Consider the following 17,442-nt stretch of genomic DNA (forward strand, 5'->3'; position numbering starts at 1 on the left):
ATGTCTACACTGAGAATGGCATCTAGTTGTTTCCTATAGCTAGCCAGTGGCTCTGGCTCTGGTTCTTGGTGTGAGACGTTTGCTGTAAATCAAGTCGTACAGTTCTAGCATGACACGTCAGAGTTACATAGTGTAACTCAAGGCTTCTATATTTTTTAGCTGTTATTGTAAGGTATTATATTATGTATAAAACAATGTTGACAGAACACTAAAAAGAAGTACATTTAATGTCAGTATTGACCCTTTAAATAGTTAGATACAAACGAGACCCTGAAACTAAAGTCAAGGATTAAATTGAGTACTAAAACGGGCATATGAATAACCATGAAAATTAGACAAATGCATCTGATGGCCCAGTACTCCCTACACTATCTAAACTATTCTACCTCCAGAGCAAAGGTATTTGTGGCACCAGAAAAATGCTCAAGGAACTAAACTTGGTTACTCAAATCAATTCCTGATTTCCCTAAGATTTTTGTATGTTCCCTAGGAAATTGTGGAAATTCCCTAAAAATGTTAAAACATTCCTGTATGCTGTACAAGTCTACACATACTAAATCAAGGTCTTTGATTGGTATGCGTGATTGTCTGACTTGGCAGTGGAGAGAAGGCAGGAGGAGAGGGGAGAGAGGCTGAGAAGATATGCAGCAGAGGTCTCTCCTGTCAGACTCTAACTCAATTTCACTGTCAGCTGTGCTAGCTACGAGAAGAAACACTGAGGGGGTTCCCTCCATGTGTTGTGCAGGCACCTCCTGCATTGAAAGTGTGTGAAGGTGGTACATGTGGACAATCTTATTGTTCTTATTTGTTTGCAATGATTTACTTAAAATGAGACGATGTTAATCAGTTTGTTGATATTTTGTTCCCTGTAGGATCCAGGCAGTTTCCCCAGCGTGACGTGGATTGACCTGGGCAACAACGTTGACATCTTCTCCCTGCCACAGCCCTTCCTGTTGAGCCTGAGGAAGCGCTGCCCAAAGCAGGGCAACCTGCCCACCATCCTGGAGTTTGGAGAGAGTCAGGCCAGCGACCCACCCGAAAGACTGAGGGGCCTCGAGGAAGAGGAGGAGACGGATGATACAAACCGGACGGAGAGCATGGGTGATCTGCGGTCGGAGGTGGAGGAGGAGCTTGACGGCGAGATGGAGATAGAGGAGATGATGGAGGAGCTGCTGGACTTCGACAGGGAGGTGCAGGGAAAGGAGGACGAGGAAGAGAGCATGTGGACAGTGCAGGAGCAGAGGAAAATTGGTAGGGGCCGGGGGAGGAGAGAGGGGGAGGAGGGTGGGGAGAAGGAGGCGAAGAGGAGAGCGCAGCAGCCGGGGAGGAAGGCTGTGATGGCGGAGGACGATGACGACACGCATAGCCACTCTTCCCGCCTGTCCTACTCCAGCCAGTCGCTGCACTCCTCCGGGGCCGTTGAGCCAATGAGGGTGGAGGAGGACGACTTGACCGACCAATCAGATCACTTGACCTGATTGCTGCTCCACACTCTGCTCCTACTTCCCCATCCTGTATCGAGTCTGGTGTGACAGGACACGAGAGAGGGTTCCTGCAGAGGCCAACGGAGTGTGCTCAAAGTCAAACAGGCTGCAGCGGTGGCAGGATGTGATCCAAAATGAACACGCCACTCGATACTCCCTCCACCCATCTGATTCTGGACGAGCTGTTGCTGAACCCTGGTGACTGTAACAGGAGGAGACAATCTCCGACAGGACATCAGCTTTATCCTAACTGTCTGTTGTTTCATAGGCTGAAAACGCTTATACCTAGACTAGACCGACAAATTATATCACGTGAGGCTTTTATGTATAGAATGATAATCTTTATTCAGGTCCTTCCTCCTGGTAACCCTGGTAATACCTAAATGTGCCTGTAACACTTCCCATAACTGGTAGAGAGATTTCAAAGAAAATATAGAAATGGAGACTCATACAAAGTAATCAGGGCCCTTATTTCCCAAACGAAACTAGTGGAAATGTTTAAAATATCTCCCTCCCACATGCAGCCAGATGGACGAAAAGATTGACTGGATTCAAAAGTAAGGCCAACAAATTTGTAGAGATCCGTTGCTACTCAAGAAACGAGCAGATGCACGGTCCTCTGGTGAAAGACAAGTGCAGCGAGGATGAAATTAGTCAGCTGAAACCAAAAGAAGTAAGCAACTTGTAAGACTCAGTGGTCTTACTGCTATGTGTCCCAAAGTCCTAGGGGGTCCAGCTGAAATATTTAGTAGCCTTTCTCCTGATAATCTAGGTCATGTGTCACTCCATGGTACTGTAAACTAATGTTAATCACATGTTTACAATGCCGTGTCAAAATATAGGCCGCAGACAGCTTTATGTAGTATGTAGCTCTCACCCAGCTAGTGCTTTCCCTCCATGTGTCACTTATGGTCCATGCAAAGCTTTAAGATCTAACAGTATTTTGGGATGTACAGTGCATAGTACAGTATATAGGTGTATATACACTGTATATTCAGTATGCAGTCATTTAGATTAGCCATTTCAAGAGGAACACCGCACAATACAAGGAACCGTATTTGTTATTTTTGTGGTCTGGGGTTTAGTCATATGTGTGTACATGAGTAATACTTCAAACCCGGGAGTGAAGCTGAGCCTCACTCTCCAAGGAACCCGTTGGAAGAGGTTGTATTGATATGGAAAGTAGGATTATGTTAAGGCAGAGAATATTAACTTCCCATTGAAGCTCATGCTCAAGCAGTTTAAAATTGTGTGTAAAAAAAGTGCGTATCCAGTTGATGCTTCTCTGCAGACACCCGTCCCGTGCACTAATGCGCCTCAGCCTGTGCCGCCGTTAACATGTGTGGCATTAAAAAGGAAGGCGCCTGTGAGGCTTTGCTGTTGCATCACAAATCTTCACCTCAGCTGACTCCACCATGGAGGCTGGAATAATGCCTGAGTACAGGGGGCGTGTGAAATAACACAAACACTGGGCAGTATCAGTCAGTGCAATACAACAATGCCAAAAACACAAGAGTTCACTACACCTCTTTTACACTCGGTTGTAATGAATATCATCAATAAACAGAGCTGTTGAATTGTTATGTATTATATAATCAGGTGTTTGTGTATATTTATACAGGGCCCCTCCACTGGTTTTACATGTGATGCTCAGTGTTGTGTGAAGTACCTCTCTCCTCCGCCTATGAAACATATCTATAATATGTTCTGTCACCAGAGGAGCTCTCTTAAATCTGAAAAAGTAACCATGACGATGCTATAAGGAAAGAAATCCAACCAACACGTTGTATGAGGTGTTCTGATGTGTTCTGCTCCAAATAGACGGTGAACATATTCACTAGTGCTGCAACTCCATAGTCAAATATGTTTGGTTTTGTACTTTGTCTGTATAGTATGGATTCATAAATACCCACTAGGGGGCAGTTCATGCACAGCAGATCCGTTTTTCCATCCATCCGCTATCTATATCGCTTTGAGTGTTAGGGTGGGGGGGTGAAACTGATCCCAGCTAACATGAGGAAACAGAGGAAGTACAGGTCACAATTCAATAAACCATCCACACTCACAGTCACCCTTATGAGCAATTACAGTCTTAAATTAACCTAAGATGCATGTTTGGACTGTGGGAGGAAGAGTATCCAGAGAAAACCCACGTAGGCACAGGGAGAGTCATAGAGGGACAAAACTATTCGAACCCAGTGAGCAACAATGTCATCCACTGCACCACCGTGCCATCCAATTATCCACTTTTGCACAACACAAACAGAAGCCAAGACGACTCGATAAGGGAACCATATTGTCGATGTTGAGCTCACGCCAGAGAAAATGACAGCTGTAACATGGTAGATGGTATAACATGTGGACAGCTCCACAAGCTTCTATTCAGCCAAAGTCATGGTGATCCATAACTGCTGCTAACCTATCTTTCTGTTACTGCCCCCCACTGGTCATGTGATGAACTGCTTTTTATAGATACATCACATTGCATTGGGAACCAACACACACATTAAAAGCTATTATGTTAACACAAACACAGTCTCAGTGACCTTGGAGAGAGAGAGCATTGTTTACATATGGGGTTATACCCATATTTAATATCCATTTGCAGTATCTCTATGAAGACACTTATCATTTTGACCTCGGTGACAGAAATAGTTTTGTAAAACAATGAAAAGGGAAACATTTAAAAAGTTCAAACCCATTGACCCACATAGACCACCAAATCCTAATGTCGAAAAGAGTGTGTGTGTGTGTGTGTGTGTGTGTGTGTGTGCGTGTGTGTGTGTGTGTGGCAGGTAGGAGGGTTCCTGACCCTCTTTGATCGTCTGAGCCTTTCTGAAAGATTATACTGACGCCTTAAAAGTCAGGAAACCTCGGCCCCTGCTGTTCAGGATCAGGAGAGTTCCCCTTTAAGAAATGTACTTATTTATGTAAAATTAATTAAAACATGCCATGTGTTACCCGTGTTTAGGGTTAGCTGTGTAGATTTGCACGTCTTTGTGGAAAGGTTAGGTAAACATGATGAGAATCCGACATGTGGAGTTATATGACTTGACAACTGATTTGCATAGTGGCACTGGACCGAATGATGGCCAGACTATTTTATTGAAAACACATTCTGACAAGCAAAAATGATCTAGTTTATACCTGAATCATACAATATAAAACATGTAAATAACAGGCTCTGTTGTAAGATGTTTAATTTAAATACTAACATCTAGATGAAGATATTTTTTTGAATTAATTTAAATTAATGTGCACAGACTACGTAGGAAATCAACTGTGCATAGCAAAATACCTTTTTTGGCACATTTTAAAATATTTATATAATCATTAAAAATATATATATATTAAAAGTGATCTAAGCCTACAAGTCCATGAAAAGCCTTTTAACCAACCTTGTATGGTCTGTGTTGGTCATTGAACGTATTGTGATCCTAATATGCAGATGTTCATCACGTGTTCTTTACAAGAAGAATCTTCCCTTTAATCTGCAGCAGCTTCACACTGAGCTCTGAGCTTGAGCTGCATCGAGATGGATTTGACACACAAGTCATTACAGCGAACCCTTTAAACAGAGAGTAGACGAGCCGCCCTGCTCTATACCATCACCGGCAGAATCACACATGATTCATGTGAGACAAAGGGAGAACATCCTTGAAAACCACAGTGATTATTAGAATTTGGAGCTATTGTATGAAAGAACGTCAAATACTGATTATTAAGTAATGAGTTCATATTGTGATTTAAATGTTTGTATATCATGTGTGGTGGATCAGTGTGGATCCCTAGTTTAATTGAAAGGTTCTCAGGTTCATTGCAGACAGATGGTGTTGGTTAGTGGAGATGATGGAGATGTGTACATGCTTGTTAATGTGCGGAAAAGATGCACTTGTCTGCTTTCATGTTAAGGTCACTGCAAATCAAAGCAAGGACATCTCTAGTGGAACTAGGCCGATGTATGAACACAGGCTGGGCTTTGAATTTCTAACCTTTGATCCATCACTTAGTGATATGAGGAATTCGGTGCAGACTGATCTTAGACTGACATCAAATTTAACTCCTGCAGATATTTTGATATGATTCCACACACGTGTGAATGACCATGGTTTATTAAAATGATTCCCTGGGTTTCAACAAGTCATTTCATGGAGATAAAATACTGATTAGGAATAAGAACCCAGTAAGAATCAAGTGTCTGAAGATGCAAACTGACTTAAACTCTTGTGTTTGAAAATTTAACAAACAATCTCCCTCGATTCACTTTTACTTCTTTCACTGTAACTGTATTTATCATTTGCTCCCATTGTAGCCATGTGTCTATTGTTTGAGTCTCTGCTCGTCACGACACGCAGTGTGACCACTCCCTACATATATCGCAATGAGGCATGAGATCAACATGTTGTTTAGCTGCACTGACTGAGCAGGAATGAACTATGGATGCTTTTAGTGACTAGAGGATGCAGCGCTGCCGTGCACGTCTTGCCCTATGAGTGATGTATTGTGAGATGTAAAATAGAAACTAATGTGATTTCGAAGGCGTGACTGTCTGTGGCCTTGGATGTTCTCTCCCAATGAGTCTTTCTTCTATATATATTCTATATTCAGTATACCTCTCAATTACTCTCTATACAGTACCTTCCTCAGCCGCTCACCTTTTCCGACAGCTCCCATGGATCTTTAATTTTCAAGCCAGCTTACTGAGACAATACAGCCGAACAAATGCTCTGTGGAATTGATATATAGGCCAACAGTTGACACCTAACCTTTTCTGTTATGCCATGGATCTTGCAAATAAATTCTGTGATATAAAAACATATCCTGTTCAGGTTTTTTTTGTGTTTGACTGTGACGACTGCTCCAGGTCTGTTCCAATCACAGCAAATGTTTGGATTGTATGTGTCAGCTGCATCCAGTGTGGAGGAGAGCAGCACAACCTGTCCAGGCCTCAGTGTGGAGGAGCCTCCACCACCACCTAAACACTTGCTTTTCATTCTTGGATTGTTTCTGCATTTTGCAAGGTAAGGTCCTGTGTGTACAGCATTTTATCAAATTTAATAATAGTTCAGTTAAACAGATATTGCAATGGAGCATTTTGTTTTCCCTGTTTAATTTGGTTGTGTGTTTATATTATATTAATGACTAATGACTAATACAATTTTATAAACATTGCACTAATCCAGAATTCATGCAAGCACATGGTTAGTTTGTCTCTGAGACCAGAAGACAAGTGTCAGACCACCTGGTCTGGAACAGGTCTCCTTTCTAAGGTCAGTTTCTGTGCTCCACATTATTGGAACAAGCCCCCCCAACTCTTAGCTCTTTTAAATCAATGCTGAAAACTTCCTTTGCATCAGCCTTTTATTAAATCCTACAATGACTAATTTCTTTAACTGCACTCCTATTTTCACTCTTTTATTTATTATTATACTGTATTTTATACTTTTTTTATATTCTGTATTCAACTCTTTTCTAACTTTTAATTTATTTTTAAATGGGCCTTTTTGTATTGTCTTAAGTCGCTCTTACAACTTGTCATGATGCCTTTTATATTGTATGTAAAGCACTTTGAATTGCCTTGCTGTTGAAATGTGCTATACAGATAAACTTGCCTCACCTTACCTAACCTAACCTAACCTAAAGTTAAACTTAAACCTAACCCTTAAAACATGTAAGAATATTATGATTTACATTATTTGCAAGTCTTCAAAATGTGTAAACAGATTTGGGTACCTGCAAAATAAGTAATAGCTAGACCACACCCACGCAAACACTTTATATGATTCCAGAGGATAAAGATAAACAATTTCTGTATTTTCACAAATTTAATTCTTGATTTATCATATGATTTCTTGTGGACAGAGGTGATGAGGTTAGGCATCAAACCACAACAGTCAGGTGTGGAAAACACTGACGCTGGAATGTTTCATTTGTTTTGGATGGTCCTCGCCTGACATCTAGTGGAATGTTTTGCAAAGTGCCAATGTGCCGTTATTAGCTAGGCAGGTATGTAGTTAAACACATGATGGAGAGGAGAGGTTGACACACACATGTGAGGAGTGTGTGTCTGCAGTGTGTCTGCACCAGAGCAGCACATTGGGTGTGAGACACCCTTTACATTTCACAATAACACATATCACACACATCATGACGGACAGGTCAAACATCAGACCCGGAAACAGTGCTTTACTGGGTTTACCTTCAAAATAAGAGCAAAAATAACATAAGCATAAAAACGGAAAATATAGACCATTTTATTGGATGGGAAACGATACAAAAGTAATATTAGAATATTTAAGAAACTTATCTCTCATGTCTAGACTGTGATTGGTTTAAACTTGTATTGTGAGGATTATTGTCTCGTTTCCCTTCATACGGAAGGGTCGTGTTACTGTCCGCCCGCTTGACCACGTGCGTCGGGCGCAAATAACTATCGCGTCACATCCGGCGAGATTTGCTTTTTTTGTTTTCCCGTATCCGCCATTTCAGTTTTTGAAGTTAGTTGTCATCGGCCGCGGTGTAGTAGCAGGAATTGTGCGGCTCAAACCTCCGGTGAGACGAACAGGGCAGAAGTCTGCTCTCAGACCAGCCTCCGGTGCTTTGTGCTTCCTGGTGGAGTCGGCGTGTCGGAGATTTGATGTCCAGACGAGCGGCTGCGGATGTCTCCTGTTTACTGAACGTGCTCTAGGCGCTAAAGTTTTTGTATGAGTTGAAGGCTCCGCTCGTGGATAACGGGAGGGAGAGCAGGGAAGGCCCGGTGAAGCCTCGGCTGTGGAGTGGTTATCATGGCCGGCAATTTTGACGCGGAGGACCGCGGCAGCTGGTACTGGGGCCGGCTGAGCAGGCAGGAGGCTGTGTCTCTGCTGCAGGGGCAGCGGCACGGCGTGTTCCTGGTGCGGGACTCCATCACCAGCCCCGGCGACTACGTGCTCTCGGTGTCGGAGAACTCCAAAGTCTCGCATTACATCATCAACAGCATCAGCAACAACCGGCAGTCCGGTCCAGGTAAGAGAGCAGCGGGCTGTGGAGGCGCCTCTGTGGGCTGGAGATGCTGATGCGACCACTCTTGCATGACTTGCACCAAAGGCGGTGCGCAGTGGGGTCCCTTCTCCTCCCTCCTGGGTGGAGGATACAGCAGGCCAGACACCCCGAAACACGTGCTGATGTAATGATGGCTTGTTAGCAGACAGACGCACCTCTGATCAGAACACACTCACTAGATGTTACACAACACGGTGTCTCAATAGATCCCACTGATGCACGTTGATGGGCGGTGTGAGTGTAGCAATGTGTGGACTGGGGTACCATTCAAATGAGTCTCATTCACCAGCTGATCCTGGAAGAGTTGTAAATGTTTCATAGTCAGACGGGATTGAACAGACTTTGACCAGACATCGTCTCCTGCCTGTGCTGCAGCAGAATATTTCTTTTTATTTCCTCATACCTTTTCCGAGATGCAGTGCGCTTCATTGGAAGGAACAAAATGCAAAATAAGGAAACAGAGATCCTTGTCATTCTGGAAATCACCTCCCTCACACGTAGTTACAGAAATAAACAGGATTCACATCTGACACATTTGAACATGCTGAAGTTGGTAACTTGTCTCTCTGACACCTCTTCCATCCTCCCTTGTTTTCATCAGGTTTGGTGCATCCCAGGTTCCGTATCGGTGACCAGGAGTTCGACGCCCTCCCCGCTTTGCTAGAATTCTACAAAATCCACTACTTGGACACCACCACCTTGATAGAACCCATCAACAAGTCCAAACACACCTCCTTCATCAGCGTGGGCCATGGCGGAGGCCCCCCACCACGCCTGGAAGACGAGTACGTCCGAGCACTTTTCGACTTCCCTGGCAATGATGAGGAGGATCTCCCGTTCAGGAAGGGGGACATCCTCCGCGTTCTCGAGAAGCCAGAAGAGCAGTGGTGGAATGCCCAGAACTCAGAGGGCCGGGCGGGGATGATCCCAGTGCCGTACGTGGAGAAGTACCGACCGGCGTCTCCCAATTCGGTGGCCGGGCCTGGCGTGCCTGGGGGGCCGCCGGGAGGGATGGGGATGCTAGGGAACTCTGACGGCTCCACGACTCAGTCCAGCACTCCACTTCTGGGAGACCCAAGCCAGTACGCCCAGCCCACCCCTCTCCCAAACCTCCAGAATGGACCTGTGTTTGCCAGGGCCATACAGAAGAGGGTGCCCAATGCTTACGACAAGACAGCTCTGGCCTTAGAGGTAAATATGGACGTGTTGTGTTTCGCTTGGGCTCCAAGCATCCTCTTACCATGATGTAGGAGTTTCCCTGTGTGGTTGATCAAGTCTGAGCTCACATTTTTTGATGCTAAGGATTGATCTTCTGCATTTTGTTGAGCAGGAATCGAGGTCAGAAAATACTCATTCTACCCTCTGTGTAGTTCTCTCAATAATCTATAAGCGTCATAATAACTCCTTTAGAGATCAGCGAAGTGACTGTAGTTAATCTGTTAAATCTGAAGAGGCTTCAACATTAAGCAAAGACTTGCTTTTGCGTCCACCGTACCTTTTAACCGTAAAAGATAAAAGGGTTTCCCAGATATAAAAAATGGCCATTGAGCTCTGCTCCCGGTAGCTGGACTGTTAAAAGTGTCCGGAAGCGAGAGCGAGGCTCCCACGGAGCAGGTCGTTGGGGGAAGGAAATAGTTTGTGTTTGGGAACAGGACCATTTCCTTTAGTCTCTGTGAAGCCAGGAGTCCAGCTGAGCCTGGAGTTTGACTGGGAGATGGAGCAGTTGCTGTGTGCTCATGTCTCCTTCCCTCCCTGCTGGACATTACCGCCAAAGATACAGATCCCTCCTTTGTGTTTTCTAAACCTTACCGTCATTTCTTTTTGCGGAGGCGAACCACTGCTGCTGTTTGAACTTTACTTATTCCCACCTGTCATGTAGATCCTGTGTAGAGTCTGGGCTGGTTTCTAACACTCCCACCTGTGGCAGACTTGTCTGGGTTTGACCTGTGTGAGGCTGCTTGTTTCCTCAGCTCTAGTTTTCCAGTCATGACTCAGCACTGTGATACTGGACAGTTAATAATTAGCTTGAGTTTCTTTGTGTTGTCTTCAGTAAGCCCACGAATCGTGAAGATTGATGTTCAGCGACTGAAACTAACTTGCCGTCATATATACATGTAATCCTTGTGTCATATGAATTGATAGGCTCTACTACATGTTTTGCAAGTTTTAAACGAAACTTTTCAGCATCATAAAGTTGTGACGATGGTTACAGACTTTTATGAAGCCTGGACATTGATTTATTTTGAGATCTGTGAAGATGAAATCCATGCATTTAGTTTGAAATACAGGCAGTGAAAATGTTGACAGACACCTGCGATAAAATCAGTCCTAATATAAAGTAGTCCTATAACTACTTTCTAAAAACAGATTCTGCATGTTTTGAATATACGAAATCTGTAGGCGAGGGACAAGATCTATGGGCCAGAAGTTCACTGGTTTCTGTATCTAGTAAGACCAACCACGTTTGAGCAGGCATTGGGTGCCTGCAGGTAAACCATCCAAGCTAGCAGACCCTTACTAAAGTTATTCAGTTAACTATGACATAAACACTGACAATCACAGCCAATCTCCTTATTTAAACAGCAGGAACTTTTCGGTTTTAAGATTAATCTGAAGTCTCTTCCTCCGTAGAATGACCACTGTGAAGCTTTTCGTGTTGAATTGAAGCTGTGGCAAAGAGGTGTTGATGAGCTGCATGATCATATCTAGGCCTCAGTTTGTGGTGCTGCTTTATGTGACTACATCTTGTTGTTTGTGGTGTTTAGTGTCTCACTGTATTCTGTAAACACAGGGATTCAAAGTAGCACAAACTCCCTACATAGTATTTAGTGATGGATTACAATAGCAAGCAGTTGTGATCAGTGTGTGTCAAATGGCTGTGGCTTGTTGCATAATGATGATAGGGTCTGCCTACTTGGTAAAAGCCAGATATGTCCTGAGCCAACATGCAGGCAAGTCAATAGTTTGTCAATGCGTTGGTACCTGCTGCATAAAGCCTCATCAAGTTCTTATCCTCAGCTCCGTCTCCAGGTAAACCTTCTGTAAAACAAACAAACAAACAAACAAAAGAAGCACCCAGATTACCCTGTCAAAACCCTGGAGCTCCTCCCGAACACAACACTGTTGTCAAAGAGTGACCCACATAACAAACTAACAGCAGTCTTAATTAATGAAATCCACAAGCCGCAGCAGCAGCAGCAGCAAGGCATGCGAGCAGAGTCATGTCGAGTTTTTACTGTCATGTTGCAGCTGTGTCACCGTTTGGATTGGATTTGAACGAGAACCTCTTCTCACATGTGCTTTTGTTTATCACACTTGATGGTGAACAAGTTATCTTTGAGTTTTGCTCAGACATCAAAGTGAAACATCACACAGATCTTTTCCAGTCCATCATGCTTTTACTCTATCAGTTTCTGACCGTCTCGTCTTCATCCGTGTTGGAGGTGGTTTGCAGTTTTATAAGTTTGTTGTTCGATGGTTATGTGTGGTTGTATTGAAATATAACTCCAAAACATACTACATAATGGCCACATTTCCCCAAGATCCTTAAAGCTATTAGGTCTTCGAATGTTTTACCTTTGTACCCACGAATAGCTCTCTTATCCACCAACATCTCAGTTGACCCTCACATAACATCTCTTTACTAAAGTTCAGTTTTTTCCGTTCCTTGAGAACAAATACCATCCAGTGGAGATAGAAGGTGTTGGTCAGATAAAGAAACTCTTTGAAGCCGGTGCTTGCTACATCTCTTACTCTTTTACTCACATTTATAGAACAAATGTTTAAAAAGAATCAGCAGATTACTCACTAATGAGAACAACAGTTTATTCCAGCATCACCCAACAGCAATGCAGGACATTTTATTGTGTGAAATACTAGAAGACAGGAAACCACTGGAGGAGATGCAAAGTATTCACCTGTCCAATGTATCTTAAAGGATTTACTCGTTTTATTTCACCGGCAGCTGTGATGTGTGATGCGAATGCTGCCAGTTACACATTAAACACAGGTGTCAGGGCTGGTGCCAGGTTATCACTGATACAAGAACTCTTGGAAGATTTGAAGAGCTTTAACGTCTGACTGTTCAGTCATCGGTCACAAAGATCTGAACTTTGGAACTGACTGTTGGTCCTTGTTTGCACAGGTTCAATGACACAGGTACAGCCACTCCTCTGCCTGTGCAGGTCAACTGTAACCATACGTGTGTCCTCCTGACAGCGGGACTGCAGCTAAGCAGCATTTTCACATCACCAAATATGTCTTGAATAGATATCCAATCATTGTTCAGTCTGTAAAAATTCAGCTTCAAGCATCTCATTTCCTCTGATGGATAGTTCAGAATGTTCCATTTCAGCACTCCAGTTACAATTAGTCCATTTAATGTTGGGTTGCTGAATATTAATAACAAGCTTATTGGACGATTAATTAATTGATTTCAGATAAGTTTATTTTCAGGAGAAATTGATAAATATTCCCTGGTGTCAGCCAGATGCCTTCGTCCTGTTTCCCATTAAAATGAACAAGTGCAGTGCCTGTTGTAAACCTGCTGCTTGTCCTGGTTAAAGCTCTGGAGCTACTTCTGAATGGCTGCTTGTCATTAGTGAGTCCTCTTCAAACAGTTCTACAATATACAGACCACTTTATTGTTGTTTATGTGCTGGACGTTGTGTGCAGGGCCTTTTATAAACAGTCTATTGTGCAGATTGAAGTTATAAAACTTTGTGTTCATCCTACCTGGTTTATCTGCAATGAAGATTTATTGTCAATGTTTTTCATAAAATGAAACCGAATTAGTTTTCTGTTCATATGTGTGGTTTACATATAAGTTTAATGATTTACTTAACTGCTGTTGTTTTTTCATATATTCCATGTCAGCCATTTCAGAAATCTGTAAGCAACTGAAATATAAATTAAAATCGCATCAAACTCTCCACTGCCCTTTCTCTGAAAATGTACAGCTTTATCTGACAGTTATGTGTTTTAGAGGAGAGTAGGTTTTCTATATATTGATTACTTAGACTTCTGCTGTGGTTATTTCTGCACTCTCACACCTTTCCTCTCTCCCCTCCCTCCATTCAGGTGGGCGACATGGTGAAGGTGACCAAAATTAACGTAAATGGCCAGTGGGAGGGGGAATGTAAAGGCAAGCGTGGCCACTTTCCCTTCACTCATGTCAAACTGCTGGACCAGCACAATGCCGAGGATGAACTCAGCTGAGAACGGACAGCAGGGCTGAGACTTGGACACTAGTATTCAACACTTCCTCACCCCTCCCACCTTTACTTCCTTTTCCACACACTCACCTGCTCTGTCCTCCCCCACATCTGCTCCAGCTCTTACCTGCACCAAGTACAATTTCCGAGAATGACGGAGAGCTAAAATAAACAGACCCTTGTTGGTCACTTGTTATACAAACATCCTCCAGTTCTACCCCTCTGATTTATCATACCTGCCGTCCTCCACTGCCTGCTCTGACTGACTGACTGACGTCAGAATGGGTCATATACTCCACAGTGGGAACAGAAGATAAACTGCATCTCCTGTTCTGCGGGTATGGCAACACTTTTCAGATCCTCCCCTCGTCATGTCCCTGTCGTGGACACATTATCAACACTCACTCCTCAGGAGACCCGTCGCCACAGAATTCAACCACTTCCTCTTCCTGTGTTGGAGCCAGTAGATAATGACACTCAGCACAGTGTCATTTTTCATCCTAATCCGTCACCATGTTTACGCCGCTGTAGGATCACTCATGCTGCATCATGTCACTTGGGAATACAGTAACAAGTTGAAGAGTAACAGTACACTGCAATGTGTTTTCATCTTGTTTGAAGCTGTTATGGCACTATTTTTTTTTTTTACACACTGTTGAAGGAATAGTTTGACCGATTGTGAAGCATGCTTATTCACTTTCTTGAGTTAGAAGAGACACCTCCTGCCTGAACATTAAATATTAAGCTAATAACCTAAGCTTAGCTTAAAGACTCAAAGCAGGAGGAAATGGCTTGTTTGGCTCTGAGCGAATCCACCAATCACCACCGTTGATGCTCACCAATCAGCAAGTTATATCCTGTTTGTTTAGACCAAACAAACGGTATAAAGTATATTCACACAATTCAGTTTGACAAGTATTTTGTACCTACTTGTTGGCTGGGAGCAGGTGTCAGGCCACTAGCAGAGAGTAAGTCACTCCACTTGGGGAAGAAGTCAGGCACATAATCACCTATAAAACATCAAATTGTTACTGGGCCAGGCTACCTGATTCCCCCCACTTCCTGCCTTCACGCTAAGCTAAGCGCCTGCTGTCAGTTATCGTGCAGACAAGAGGGTGGTATCAATCTTCCATTTAACTCGTAACGAGAAAGTGAAAAGTGCATTTCCCAAAAAGTCAAGCTTTTCTTTTTTTAATTCTGATCTGTTTGTGTCCTCCTAACTGTGCATGTTTGTATTGAGCTAATCAAACTTGCATTGACACCACACAGGATACAGTCATTCACTAAAACCTGCTATAGCAGTGTTGTTTTTTTTCTACAGTTGCACCTCATTTTTCCAGACTGGTATTTCCTTAGTGGTAATAACTTCATTCAGGAAATGAAAGTAATAAGGGTTGAATGCTATTGAAGGTATTTGTTGGAGATTACAACACCTAATATTTAAGTTCCAAAAACTGGACAGAAGAAAATTATCTGACGTGTGTCCCCAGCTTACCTAAGCTCAAGGGAATGGTATTTTGAAGTTTAAAAAACAATGCATCTACTTTTGTTTTTGTTGGACATAAATGCATTATTATTTTTGGTTCAACCCAAGACTGTGAGTGACCAACGTACGTAGGGAGACTCAAGTGCCCAGACATCTGCAAGAAGAGACATCCCGTTCAAAAAGTGAAGTCACCTGGAGGGGAACAGTTGTTAAGAAGGAGCAACCCCATCATGCCAAATATTAAAAGTGAGACCAGCCACTAGTAGCGCGCTCATGTAGTCACAGCCGTAGAGCAGGCCCCAGCAGTGAATCTACATGGAAACCTTTGTTGAGGTGATTATGAAGGCAACACTACATTAAACCTCTCTTCAGCTCTCTGATCACCCCATCCACCCATCACCTACAACCACCAAGTAGTCTTTTTGTAAGAAATTTATGAACTGTGTCATTGTCATTACATGCTAAAATATTTGTATTATTATTTTTGTAGTTTTCTTTATGGCTGGATTCGACCCCAGGAAAACGGTTTCAATGTACAATTTGCAAGGGAGTGATTGGCTGCTGGTGCAAAGTAGATCAACTGACTGGGGGTGGGGATGGGTGGGCACATTTGTTTGCCCCCAGCCATCGCAATACCACTTGTTCCAGTTCTGCATCTGATGTGCATGAATGAAGTTGAACAGAATGAAACAGGCTTTCCACCATGTTAGTTAGTAATGTCTTCTTTATATTAGTGCTCTCCATTCAGCTCACTGAGTATTACGTTAGCGAAACAGACTGATCCGTGTTCAGATCTTGTCAAATGTGTTGAAGAAAAGAGAACGTGGTGTTGGTACCTACCCTTTGTTTTTAACCTCTTCATAATCCCGCTGCCACCTTGCACTATATTCTATTCTTTTAAACCTTTTCCTTGTGCTTTCTCACTTTTTTAATCCTTCTATTCAAAGCCTTGACGATGCACATGCCAACGTGGACTTTTTCTTTCACTGTTTTCTCCCTTCCCTCTGCCATTTTCGTATCGCCAAGAGATCAGGCAAATCTTATAGTACAGACTACCCTTTTTCTCAAAGGGTTGGAATTCTGTTGAGGTTGAATCAATCTACTTTTTGACACCTGACAATCATCACCCACATTTATCATAACGCATAAACTGGTTTGCATTGACGCAGGCTTGATATACAGCTTAGACATTTGCTTGAGTGAAGCTGCTCCACTTTGAATATGACCAGTGAAAACTTGCTGTGTCTTTCAAGTGAAGTTTTTCTCTCAGAGGTCATGGTTCTGTATTTTCGGCCAGCACAGCATGCCACCCTTAGGTGGCACTGTGGCAACATTCAAAAAGATGGGATCCTTCTAGAAACCATATTCTGCCAGTGCTTATGAGATTTAAGATTATGAAATTAGATTTTTAACAGAATGCACTTAACTGCTTTTATGCAGAGTTTGCATTGACTCTATGCTCTCCTTTTTATGGTTTTCAATGATGCCTGTTTGCTCCCAGACACAAGTTTCCCTGACTTAAAGCGCAGCCTGACATACATTTGTCGTGCTTCACTTTGTATTTTCAAGTTGGCCATATTCCAAACACCCGTGTTAAAAGATTTCTGGTTTCAAAATATTTGGCCGACTTCTTGGAAAAGTCTTTGGTCTAGGAAAGTAACATTTGTGTTTGCTGCCAGTTTTTTTTTTTGTGACAAAGTCCCTTTTTATCTGTGTAGTCGTGATCAAATCAAGCTTCTTTGTCACTCACATCGCACATGGCAAGTGCTTAGCTACATAAATCATTATCTTATAAATTGTGTTGCCAATGAAACCACCAAGAAGTATTTTTTTAGTAGCCCTGCATGAAGTCATTCAATTCCTTTCATAAAAAGGAAGGGGTGTCAAATGCCAGTGGTAATTGTGTTAATATCAAAATGTGCCATTTTATTATAACACTATATTCTTTCAAGACAATTGAAATTACCTTTTTATTTTCTGTAGCATGTAATGTGTTAATATACTAGTAAATAAAGTCAAACCCATGACAAATTATTTGTTTAATGTTTTTTTAGCTGTTTGTATGCTTGTGAAATGATGTGCCCCTGAGTCAGGAATTTCTTACTGAGCATTTTCCAACAGCAACCACCTGAACAAATATAACATGTATTTTAATTCTGACTGTTCTAACTCTACAATTCATGACCTAAGAGCCTTTTCATTCAAGCTGCACATGCCA

At 42.7% G+C, this 17,442-nt stretch overlaps 2 protein-coding genes across 2 annotated transcripts in view; both read left to right on the top strand.

The window, feature by feature from the left end:
- The window catches only part of lrrc75a (leucine rich repeat containing 75A), a 71,780-nt gene extending 65,479 nt beyond the window's left edge, over window positions 1-6,301 (top strand). Inside the window, exon 5 of the mRNA XM_053422817.1 lies at window positions 873-6,301. Coding sequence (XP_053278792.1) covers window positions 873-1,478 — 606 coding nt within the window. The 3' untranslated portion in view covers window positions 1,479-6,301. The remainder of the gene's footprint in view (window positions 1-872) is intronic.
- Window positions 6,302-7,927: 1,626 nt separating this feature from the next.
- On the top strand, window positions 7,928-17,258 carry crk (v-crk avian sarcoma virus CT10 oncogene homolog). Its single transcript, XM_053422749.1, has 3 exons — window positions 7,928-8,489; window positions 9,127-9,716; window positions 13,605-17,258. The coding sequence occupies exons 1-3, from the start codon at window positions 8,270-8,272 to the stop codon at window positions 13,740-13,742; spliced, it is 948 nt and encodes a 315-aa protein (XP_053278724.1). The 5' UTR covers window positions 7,928-8,269; the 3' UTR covers window positions 13,743-17,258.
- The last annotated feature ends 184 nt before the right edge of the window (window positions 17,259-17,442 follow it).

Source organism: Pleuronectes platessa, chromosome 5 (assembly GCF_947347685.1).
Source record: "Pleuronectes platessa chromosome 5, fPlePla1.1, whole genome shotgun sequence".
Taxonomy (NCBI): Eukaryota; Metazoa; Chordata; class Actinopteri; order Pleuronectiformes; family Pleuronectidae; genus Pleuronectes; species Pleuronectes platessa.

Bases quoted from the DNA above. Each gene is read 5' to 3' on its own strand.
- crk (XM_053422749.1), top strand. From the start codon at position 8,270: ATGGCCGGCAATTTTGACGCGGAGGACCGCGGCAGCTGGTACTGGGGC. The intron at 8,490-9,126 runs GTAAGAGAGCAG...TGTTTTCATCAG, and splicing joins CAACCGGCAGTCCGGTCCAG to GTTTGGTGCATCCCAGGTTC. The intron at 9,717-13,604 runs GTAAATATGGAC...CCCTCCATTCAG, and splicing joins AGACAGCTCTGGCCTTAGAG to GTGGGCGACATGGTGAAGGT.